The 12,287-nt window shown below is 38.0% G+C and overlaps 1 protein-coding gene across 1 annotated transcript; it reads left to right on the forward strand.

Moving 5' to 3' along the window:
• Positions 1-3,670: 3,670 nt before the first annotated feature.
• Positions 3,671-6,335, forward strand: LOC130463037 (uncharacterized). Its single transcript, XM_056832055.1, has 3 exons — positions 3,671-4,023; positions 4,965-5,181; positions 5,852-6,335. The coding sequence occupies exons 1-3, from the start codon at positions 3,876-3,878 to the stop codon at positions 6,333-6,335; spliced, it is 849 nt and encodes a 282-aa protein (XP_056688033.1). The 5' UTR covers positions 3,671-3,875.
• The last annotated feature ends 5,952 nt before the right edge of the window (positions 6,336-12,287 follow it).

Raw genomic sequence — 12,287 nt, forward strand, 5'->3', positions numbered from 1 at the left:
CTGTTTCTCCGTTCCGACACTCCATTCCATTGAGGTGTCCCCGGAGCAGCCAATTCAGAAAGAATACTGCATTCTTTTAGATGGTCATCAAACTCGTGGCTAAGATATTCACCTCCTCGATCTGATCTTAGAGCTTTGATTTTCTTGCCATGATGATTCTCTACTTCATTTTGAAATTCTCATAATTTCTCAAACGATTCAGACTTGTGTTTCATTAAGTAAATATAGCCATATCTACTGAAATCGTCCATAAACGTTATGAAATAGCTGAAATCACCTCTAGCTTTCGTACTCATAGGCCCACATACGTCTGTATGTATTAGCTCTACTAGTTCACTTGCTCTTTCTCCCACCATTAAGAAAGGTCGCTTTTTTATTTTGCCAAGTAAACAAGATTCACATTGATCAATCTTCTCTAAGTCGAATGATTCTAGAATGCCCTTCCTTTGAAGTCTTTCCATGCGTTTTGTGTTTATGTGGCCTAATCGACAATGCCACAGATATGTGAGATCAGAATCACCAGTTTTAGCCTTTTTGGTATTTATGTTATAAATGTGTTTGCTCGTATCTAGCACCTATAGACCATTTTCTTGTTGTGCTGAACCATAAATCATTCCATTCAAAGAAAAAGAACAACTATTGTCTTTAAATTTAAAAACTAAAACCTTTAGAATCCAAACTTGAAACGGAAATGATGTTTCTGGTGATACTAGGAACATAGTAACAGTTTTCTAGTTTGAAAACAAAACCATTAGGCAAAGAAATAAAATAAGATCCTACGGCTAATGCAGCAATTCGTGCTCCATTTCCCACGCATATATCCATCTCGCCTTTATCAAGCTTTCTACTTCTCCTTAGTCCCTGCGAATTGGAACATAAGTGTGAGCCACAACCAGTATCTAATACCCAAGAAGTAAAATTAGCAAGATTACAATGTATAACATACATACCTGAAGTAGAAGGAACGTTCCCGTTCTTCTCATTTTCCTTTATCTTCAAGAAATCCCTCTTCCAATGCCCCTTCTTCTTGCAGTAGAAGCATTCAGAGTCGGCAGGAGAACGAGTCACCCTCTTACCCAGAACTGGTGTCGTTGGACTTAGGTGTGGGCGAAGCCTTTCCCTTACCCTTCTTGCCCTTTCCCTTGCCTGATTTCTTGAAGCCTTTTCCCTTACGCGCCATAAGCATGTCATGCTTATTATCTTGCTTGAGCGTCTATTCAGCGGTCTTCAGCATACCGTGAAGCTCAGTAAGAGTTTTCTCCATACTGTTCATGTTGTAATTCAACCTTAACTGATCATATCCACTATGAAGAGAATGGAGAATGATGTCAATGGCCATTTCATTTGAGACGTCAGAATCTAGAGCTCTCATGTTCTAAAACAATCCAATCATCTTAAGAACATGCGGGCTCACTGGTTCTCCTTTCTTGAGCTTAGTCTCAAGGATTAACCTCTGAGTCTTGAATCTTTCGATTCTGGCCTGATCCTGAAACATGTTCTTCAACTCCGAGATGATTTGGTAAGCATCCGAGTTAATGAACATTTTTTGAAGTTCACGATTCATAGATGCAAGCATCACACATTTGACATCTCTGTTGGCCTGAATCCAACGGTTAAGGACAGCTTGAGTCACCTCCGGTCCGGCGACCTATTGTAACTCTTCCTCAAGGACATATTCTTTTTCCTCATGCATTAGAACTATTTGTAAGTTCCTTTGCCAGTCAAGGAAATTGTTGCCGTTCAACTTCTCGTTGCCGAGAATTGAACGTAGGTTGAACGAGTTGTTATTGTTTGCGGCCATTTTATTACTACATTTGAAAAGAATTTGCAATAAATAACCATTCATAATCGATTATACGAATATTCGCGATACGATATACGATTCCGATCCAACGTCATATCGTATATTATGTTTTTCCGAACTAATTTCCTCATGTGTAATAATCACCATGAGACACAAGAATACCTCTTCTTGGCGTGCGAATGGTCGAGAAGGATATGAGTTACTAGTGGTCTGAGTATTAACTCAATGGCCACCAGTTCTTCGAGAGCAGGAGACTGGGTGCAATTTTTCTTACCCTCGCCACGAAAGAAGATAAAGAGACGAGTGGAGAGTAGTAGAGTTTGTAGGGATTCTTTGGAGCATTTGGCTCTCTAGGATTGAATTTTTGTTCAACAATAGTCGGCCTAACCCATTGAGTGTTATGGGCCAAAGTAGATGCTGGAAGATTAGATGGAGGAAAGATTTTTCACAAATCTGCCCCACCAAGGATAGGATTCAGGTCCAACAAACAAGTGTGACGAGGTTGGTTTGGGAATGCGGTGGGCATCCATCTCAGGTTCCGGTCATTGTAGAGGCTGACGGGGCTTGAAAGGAAGTATTACGGGCAGGAAGGAAAACTACAACAGCAGCCGTAGGTTGGTGTTTTAAAAGAGGTAGTTTTGTGGTAAAGGAAGGTGTGTCGAAGTGTTTTGCTTCCACACCGACCCAGAAAAAAGTGCTAGCAATCCTCTTGCAATTGGCGACGCTCCAGCTGGGACGTCATACATCCTTGTCCACACAGACTCGGCAATCTGTGTACATAGTCTGAAGAGCGAGTCGAGATCCCCCATGGAGATAAAGACCATTACCAGAGATATTAAGAAGAAAGCAATATCCTTCAATTCTTGTATTATTTTAAAAGTTCCTAGAAGTTGTATTAGTAGGGCACATATCCTAGCTACTCAAGCAAGGAAAATTCCCTAACTTTGGTTTTTATATAAGCTTTCAAAAAAACAAAAAAATCAAGCTCCAAAATATGCCTCAAAATACTCAAAACCTCCCTATCAATTTACATAACTACCCTTATTTAATTTTAGACTTCCATTTCTATATCACCTCACTTTCACCTCATCTATTATTTGACAACCCCGGGCACCCGACACCCTCCACCATTGAGGGAACCTACCCATTAAAAAAACAATTATTATAACCAAGTAATTTATAAAAAAAACTTCACTAATAAATTAATCAAAAAACTAGTTTAATTTTTATGCCACAGACTTGTGCAAAATAAGCTTCAATCATGGAGTAGATTTTCGCATATTAAGCTCACACCATGGCATAGACTTGTACTTTTTAAGCTCCTTCCATGATATGAGCTTAAAATGCATAAGTTATAGGTTTAAAATGCCATGGCTGAAGCTCCAAATTCATAAGTTTTTTTAAAAAAAAAAATCACGGAATTAATTGTATCAAATTCAGCAATGAAACAAACCGCTGAATAACATAGACTTGTGAATATTAAGCTCACACCGTCGCGTAAACTTATGCATTTTAAGCTCCTGCCATGGTATGAGCTTAAAATGCACAAGTCTATACCATTGTCGAAGCCCAAATTTATAAATCTCTATTTTTTTTTCTGGGTTCATTAACTCACATTCCACAATAAATCAAACCCCATATAACTAGTAGAAAAATGTTCTTTTGCTGCTATGAGTTTGTTGCATTTTATTGAGAACGCTTCTCATCAAATGGAGTTTTAAAATAATGCGGAGTTTTTCATATTTCTTAGCAGCGTCATATCTTAAGATGTCTATTTACACTATGCTAAACCGAGTCCATGCTATGGACCAGGGTATTATTGTCTTTGTGGTTTCGTGTGTGAGAAGTTGCGTGTTGCTGAAATGTAACTGCCACGTGATTTCTTAATTATATATATGTTTTTTTTTTTTTATTTCCTTTTTCCCGGCTTTTGAACTTCTCACTCAACTTCTCTCTCTAAACTGCTTTCGAACTTCTCTCTGAATTTCTCTCTCCATTTCAAATTTAATTTCAGTGATTATTTTCATCCATTTGCATCAAATTACTCTTCCGATCTTCTTTTTTCTAAAAAATGGTGAAGAAAGCGGCACCGAAGAATCCGGCAGCGAAGAAACCGGCAGCGAAGAAACTTGAATTCGACAATTCCGTCGCTGAAATGGCTGTTGAAGCTCCTCGAAGGCGAGGAAGAAGGCCAAATGTTGTTTCTGAAGAAATTCCTGGTAATTCGAACTTATTTTTTGTTTGATTTTGAATTATTGAAATGTTTGTGGTTTTTGCTGAAATTAGGTTTAGTGTTTCATGCAGTTACTGTTTCAAAGATATAGTTACCTTTTATTTGCTGTTTCTGAAGAAATTCCTGTTAATTCGAACTTATTTTTTGTTTGATTTTGAATTATTGAAATGTTTGTGGTTTTTGCTGAAATTAGGTTTAGTGTTTCATGCAGTTACTGTTTCAAAGATATAGTTACCTTTTATTTGCTGTTTCTGAAGAAATTTCTAGTAATTCGAACTTATTTTTTGTTTGATTTTGAATTATTGAAATGTTTGTGGTTTTTGTTTGAAGTTACTGTTTCAAAGATATAGTTACTTTTTATTTTATGTTACGAAGTTTTTAAGTGTTTTTATTAGTGACTGGTTTGTTCGTAGTGCTAGTAGTTTTTCAGAGTAATTATATTTTTAAAAGGTTACTATATTTCTAAAACAGTAACTATGTTTTTAAAATAGTTACTGTCTTTTTAGAAAGTAAATTAACTTTAAAATAGTAACTATGTGTTATAATTAGTTACTATCTTTTTTAGAAAGTAAATATAACTTTAAAACAGTAAATATGTGTTATAAATAGTTACTGTGTTTTTAGAAAGTAAATAAACTTTAAAATAGGAACTATGTGTTATAAATAGTTACTATCGTTTTTAGAAAGTAAATATAACTTTAAAACAGTAACTATGTGTTATGAATAGTTACTATCTTTCTTAAATGTTATTATAAAATTAAACAGTTACTATGTCTAATAAATAGTTACTATCTGATTTAAATGGATACTCTATGTTTATGTATTTATTATATTATTTGAAAGGTTACTATATGATTTTATTGGTTACTATGTGATTGTAATGGTTACTATATAGTAATATTTTGTTTTATAATTGTTTTGTTTCAGTTGCTAAGGAATCTGTGTCTATAAAGAAGAACAAAAAGGCTGGCAATCCGAAATCAAAAGCAATTGAGCTTGTACCTGAAAAAGAACCAACTGAAGAAGAACAACCTAATCAACTAGTTTTACAAAATTCTTCTCTGGTTGACGTTCCACAGCCTGAATCTCATCAACTTCATTCACAAGTTTTGAAAGAAGTTGGCGCTGATGGCCTGCCTATCGTGTAAGTGTTAGTTTAATTTAGTTAATTGTTCTAAATAGTTACTATATGTTCAAAATAGTTATTATGTTAGTTACTATATTTTTTTAAATAGTTACTATATGTTGTAAACAGTTACTATATGATTCCAAAGGTTACTATATGTTGTAAACAGTTACTATATGATTCCAAAGGTTACTACATGTTTTAAATAGTTACTATATGATTCCAAAGGTTACTATATGTTTTAAATAGTTACTATATGTTTTTAAATATGTTCTAAATAGGTTCTATGTGTACTATGTTTACAATAGTTACTATATGATTCCAAAGGTTACTATATGTTCTAAACAGTTACTATATGTTCTAAATAGGTTCTATGTGTACTATGTTTACAATAGTGACTATATCAAAGGTTACTATATGTTCTAAATAGTTACTTTATGTTTTAAACAGTTACTATATCTTCTAAATAGTTACTATATGTTATAAATAGGTTCTATGTGTACTATGTGTAGCATAGTTACTATATTATTTGAAAGGTTACTATATGTTTTAAACAGTTACTATATTTTCTAAATAGTTACTGTATGTTTCTAATAGTTACTACATGTTTTAAACAGTTACTATGTGTTCTAAATAGTTACTATATGATATATAAAGCTGACTTACTTTCATTATTCATTTTTTTCAGGTTTAATTTTGATACACAATGTTCAGGAGGATCATTGTGTAAATTAATTAAAGACTTCTCTCCTAATCAAAAGGCAGCTGTTCAAGAGATAGGGTTTGGAGGATTGTTAGGCCTTCAATTAAGTCGAAAAAACACTCAGATGATGTACTGGTGCATCAAGTGCTTTGATGGTGTGAGTTCTCTGTTTACAATCAGTGATTCCAAGCAATTTGAAATCACTGATTATGATGTGTACGATTTGTTTATGCTCCCCCTTTCTGAGCTGGAGGTTGAAGGGGTTAAACGTGGGCGCAATTCCACTAATCCTGATTTTGATTTGAAGATCAAGTGGAGAAAAGAGTTCGGTTTTGAAGAGGTCAATGCTCAAATTCCTATAAGGTTGCTTGAGGACAAGATTAAATTGTTGACAGATGGTGGTGATCTGTTTAAACAATTTTTTTGTTTTTGTTGCTTTCTCTACATTTTTTACTCCAACAGCCAATAGGACTGTAGATTTGAGATTGGCTAAGGCTTTGGAAGATCCTAAAATGATTCCCAAATACAATTGGTGTAAATACGTTCTTGACGTATTATGTGAGGAAACAGTGAAATTTAAAAATTGTTTATTGAAAGGAAAAGATCAAAAGACATTTGGAGGCTGTGTTGTGTTTTTGCAACTTGTGTATTTTCAGAGGATTAAGTTTAGGAATTCCAGTGGTATTCCTGATCAATTACCTCTTATTCAGCATTGGACATCGAAGATGGTAACTGCGAGGGGGTCGAAAAAGCGCGAGGCTAATGCGTGACCTTGTCCCTCGTGGGTGTGACGATTCTTTTTATTCAATCAAGTGTAATTGGATTTCCTGTGAGTATACACCCAATTGACTAGTAATATAGGAGTCACCATTCAGTTTTTAACAACAATGAGAAAAACTGACAAAACCCGGTTATCGTGACATAAAGGGAGTGCAATTATGTTTGACCACGATGGCCGTAGGTTCCCTTGTGATCCCTGGTGTGGGGATCTCTCAATATACCCCGCAAGGTAGAGATTGAGGGTTCGGGGGACTGTAACTACCGAGAGGAGTAATTCGCTCGTCGATAACTCCAGAGGCAGGATATCCTTACTAGCTCAGCATAAATAATTGAAGGGAGATGCATTAACTATTAAACTAATCTGAATTGATTTTAGTAATATGCAACATATAATACTAATTCGATTGTGATTATCTGATTTAAATATCATTAAGGGACCTAGCATGATAATCCAATTTCCCAAAAATATTATATTTGTTAGGCGTGATAGAACAATCATATTAGGTTAGTTTAACAGTTCATAAAAAGGGCGAGGAAAGCAGTTAAATCATCGAAAAGGGACACATTACGACGCACCCTTGAGAGGTGCGTCACGGTTCTCAGAAAACTAACCACTTTGACTTTGCTATTTCTCCTTTTTATTTAACGAATCTCAATTATGGGACAGGATACGTTCTGTTCGATTTATGGATCGATTGCGACAGAACGCGTGAACAGTTTCGCAGCGAGAGGCTTAGGCTAATGGGTTTAGAGTCAATACTCAGAATATATTATGTGTTGTTGTGTCTTTTCACGTCGAAACTAGGGGCCTATTTATAGGGAAGAGTTCGTGGAAAGATAGAATTGCAGAGTTCTAATCCACAAAGAATTAGGAAAAGAGACATACCTAGGTATTTTCAGCGCCCAGGCCTGGGCGCCGAAGATTTCGGCGCCCAGAGCCAGGCGTTGAAAATAGGGTCTGGGCAGTTTTGTTTAGTCAGATTCGGATTCCTAAAATCCGTAGAGTTTGAGATTAATTCGAGTCTTTTAGCGCGTATCAATTTTGTGACGGAATGCGTCTGGGCCCGTTACGAACTCTAGGCTCGTTAGGATTTTAATTAATACGTAACTCTTATTTCCGGATCCTATTAGAAATAGGATTCTCGCAGTTTTCTATCTCATTTAGGATTTATGTTGGAATGCAACACCTAATTCTGACAGGTTTCTATCTTTTATGATTTGCCACTTTTAGAAGCTACTTTTTACGGCAGTTACTATTTTTAGCAGGTTTCCATAAATAGCAGGTTTCGGGTGAAATGAAATGGGGAATCGAGATTCGTTTATTTTATAGGAGATGCGTTGTCAAGTGGAGTTTTTATGCTTTCATCATCGAACCTTTCCCTTGCGAGAATGGGGACAAAAGTAGGTGTCTACAGTTAGCCCCCACTTTGACTGAGTCTTGGAGTAAGACGATGGTCAAAGTATTAGACGGAGTGCGTCACACAAGCCATGGTGTATGTGACCTGTTTTGCGAGGGTCTCACGAGCCCCCGAGTGATAACATTTGACTTAAGGGTCATCACTTGAAGTGTCGACATATCCCTCACGTGTCATTGGGATTTGTCAACTGATAGTATAGAAACTTCCTCACTTTGTCATTGGAAGGATCTAAAGGTGCGTAGAAACTCCCTCACTTTGTCATTGGGAGTAGCTACAAATGTTTTCGAAATTAAAGCTGTAAAGTGTAATTGGGCCTGGCCAAGCCCAATCACGAGGTAAAACGTTTTTTAAAGATTCTCATTTTCAGGGCTAGCTAAACGAGAAAACCCCCTTGTTTTTATAGGACGTAAAACGAAGGAAAATCCAGCACATCGTTCTTTTTTGGAAAAACGAAAAACCAATCCTTTAATTTTTGGAAAAAGGGAAAACCGATCCTTTAATTTTCGGAAAAAGGGAAAACCGATCCTTTAATTTTCGGAAAAAGGGAAAACCGATCCTTTGATTTTCGGAAAAAGGGAAAACCGATCCTTTGATTTTCGGAAAAAGGGAAAACCGATCCTTTGATTTTCGGAAAAAGGGAAAACCGATAAAAGTTATCGCTGCAGCGACTAAGGACCTGCGTTGTTAGTGACGCAGACCCCGCCCGCTGAAGGTGGGCGAGCCTGTCCGCTGAGGGTGGACCCCCCGTCCGATAGAAGTAGACGAATCTGTTTTGATGTTTTTTTTTTGAAAATAAGGACCTACGTGGTTTGTGACGTAGACCCCGCCGGCTGAAGATGGCGAACCTGTCCGCTGAGGGTGGACTCCCCGTCCGATAGAAGTGGACGAATCTATTTTTAAATTTTATTTTGTTGTTTTTTTTGAAAATAAGGACCTACGTGGTTTGCGCCGTAGACCCCGCCGGCTAAAGATGGAGAGCCTATTTTAAATTTGAAGACTTTATTCTTCGAAAAACTGAGGACCTGCGCGGCTAGTGACGCAGACCCCGCCCGCTGAGGGTGGTCGAGCCCATTTTGAATTTCTTATTTTGCCTATGTAGAAGAGCTTTTGGTGATTACAACCTGTTGGTGGGTCGTAATATTTCCTGATTAGATGTGTCCTATAAGTGGGTCCACACTGTGTATATTTAACAATATATTTTTTGAGATATCCAAACATGATATGGTGCGTGGCGCAGTCTGGGAATGTGATTTTGATTGCGCGCTCTTTGTTGGAGTCCACTTTTCGCGAGCCCCCAAGTGTTGGGGCTCGTCGGTTGTTTTTCGCGTCTTGTAATCATGTTTGGGGTCACGCTCGTATGTGCGAGCGACCTCCTATAGTAGTGTGCTATTTTAGTGAAGCCGTGGAGTGCGACTTTAGCTTTCAGGCGACTTCCGGTTTTGGCTTGGCCCGGATTATCCCTTTGACAGACAGACATTTTCTATTTGGAAAACCAATGACTTGACGACACATATTTTTGGTGTTTCGAAGAATGACCATGATATTTAACTTGCTTTTTTTGAAAAGTGTACATGAGCGTTTTCTGAGATGAGTCTAAGTTTCGACCAAGTTTATTATTATTATTTTGCTTATTTGGGAGCTAAAGGTGCTTTGGGCTTGATCTTACTTGTAATAGGGCCTCGTGTTTTAGCAACACGGTCTTAATTCCTTTCCTATTCCGTGTTTTTGTGAAATCTGGGCCTTGGGCTGCATTTTCAGCGCCCAAGCTCAAGCGTTAAAAATTTCGGCGCCCAGAGGTGGGCGCTGAAAGTTATTTCCTGGTAATATTTGATTTTCGGATTTCTAAACACGTTTTCGAATGGGATCAGGATGTTTATTGGGTGCGTTCAGCTATATATAGGGGCTAGGTACGTCCTTATTTTCCACCACTCTCAAATTCTTTCTCTCTTTTTTGTTGTGCTCTAATTATTTACTGCTTTTGCCATGTCGATCCCTACTTTCTCACTCCAACGGACTGTTAGGCGTTGGCTACGAGCCCTTACTCCCACAGAAAAAGCTTTGTTAAAAGAATACCACTTAGAGGCACTTTTAGGCTTACAACAAATTAATATTGATTATAATTTTCTGCATGCTGCCCTAAACTTTTGGGACTCCGATCATCATGTTTTTTCCTTTCGGGGCAATGAAATATGTCCTTTGCCTGATGAATTTGCTGCGATCCTTGGTTATCCTACTAATGCTACTCCTGTTACCCCTGGCACTATTAAAGAGGGTAATGTTAGGTTATGATACATATGACATTACATAGATCATGCGGAAACAACCATTAACCCAGGACAACATATTATTTACACATAATCATATAGCATAATTTAGATGCATACTCTTTGTTGCGTGCCCTCCCTAGCTGCGCCCGAACCGAACAAGAACAAGTCTTTAGGACTCCAAGTGTCGTCCCTCCGTAGATAGTCCACAGCACGTCCGGATCCGCCTTAAGATTGACCAACTAGAATCGCCCTTAAGGTACTAGAAAATTTCGGCACTTTTATGAGCAAGATGTGTGTTTTAATTTTCTCTCAAAAAACTCACTTTTGAATACTTTGAAACTTATTATAAATTGTGAGCCCTAGCCTCATATTTATAGGGGTATGGAAAGGGAATCGAAATCCTATTCAGATACAAATTAATTAAACCTAGAATCCTACAAGAACTCTAATTTAATTAATTTATCAAATAGAATTAGGAATTTAATCATTAACCGAACTCTGCATGTTTTAGGAAACGTGCACGAACACAAACACTTGCACACACACGCACGGCTGCCACGATGGGCCCCATGCGTGCGCGCGAGCAGCAGCCCACGCAGCGCCCGCGCGCGCTGCGCGCTGCGCGTGCTATGCGCGCTGTGCGCGCTGCGCAGCCTGCTGGGCCTGGCCTTGCGCTGGGCCTGGCGTGGCTGTTTGTGCGGCGCGCTTGGCTTGCTGGGCGATGGCCTGGCTTCGTGCTGGGCCTCGTCCGGCAGGCCTCGTCCGATGCTTATTCGTACGATGCGCTTCCGATTAAATTTTCCGATTCCGGAATTCATTTCCGATACGAACAATATTTAATATTTCCGATTCCGGAATTAATTTCCGTTTCGAACAAATATTTAATATTTCCGTTTCCGGAATTATTTTCCGATTCCGGTAATATTTCCGATTCTGACAATATTTCCGTTTCCGGCAATATTTCCGATTCTGGCAATATTTCCATTTCCGATAATATTTTCCGATACGTACCATGTTTCCGTTTCCGGCAACATCTACGACTTGGATAATATTTATATTTCCGATACGATCCATATTTCCGTTTCCGGCAATATCATCGTTTCCGGAGTATTCATTTCTTGCCTGTGACGATCTTAGCTCCCACTGAAACCAAGATCCGTCGGTTCCGAATATTCATAGATGGAGTATTTAATGCCATTAAATACTTGATCCGTTTACGTACTATTTGTGTGACCCTACGGGTTCAGTCAAGAGTAAGCTGTGGATTAATATCATTAATTCCACTTGAACTGAAGCGGCCTCTAGCTAGGCATTCAGCTCACTTGATCTCACTGAATTATTAACTTGTTAATTAATACTGAACCTCATTTATTAGACTTAACATAGAATGCATACTTGGACCAAGGGCATTATTTCCTTCAGTCTCCCACTTGTCCATAGGGACAAGTGTGCATTTCCTAATTCCTTTGTCGCTCGATGCTTGCTCTTGAACATAAGGTAAGAGTTGTCATCCTTATTACGTCCAGAGGTGTTCCTCGGTTTCAGAGTTCAACTGATCAAATAAACAGATAATCATAGCCTATGATTCATCCGAGCACGGCCATGCATTTCACAGTTTCTAGCTCTCCGAGTGGCCTTGTACAACTTTTAAGCATCTCATCCCGATTTATGGGAGGACAATCCCAATCTTGCGATCTTGAGATTAGACTTCGTTTGATAGGTGATTACCTGAGCGTTGCCTTTATAGCCTCCTTTTACGGTGCGACGGTTGGTCAACGTCAAAGCAACCAGTTCTCAAACAAGTAATCTCAAATCACTCAGGTATTGAGGATTTAGTGTCTAATAATTTAATGAAATTTACTCATGACAGATTTTTATCTCTTACAGTAAAGTTTCATAGGTCTTGTCCGATACTAGTCTTCCCAAAGTAAGTATCTATGCAAATGATTATGACAT

This window comes from Spinacia oleracea, chromosome 6, assembly GCF_020520425.1.
Source record: "Spinacia oleracea cultivar Varoflay chromosome 6, BTI_SOV_V1, whole genome shotgun sequence".
NCBI lineage: Eukaryota > Viridiplantae > Streptophyta > Magnoliopsida > Caryophyllales > Amaranthaceae > Spinacia > Spinacia oleracea.

Coding starts and splice junctions, on each gene's coding strand:
- LOC130463037 (XM_056832055.1), top strand. CDS start 3,876: ATGGTGAAGAAAGCGGCACCGAAGAATCCGGCAGCGAAGAAACCGGCA. Junction 4,024..4,964: donor TGTTTCTGAAGAAATTCCTG/GTAATTCGAACT, acceptor GTTTTGTTTCAG/TTGCTAAGGAATCTGTGTCT. Junction 5,182..5,851: donor GCTGATGGCCTGCCTATCGT/GTAAGTGTTAGT, acceptor CATTTTTTTCAG/GTTTAATTTTGATACACAAT.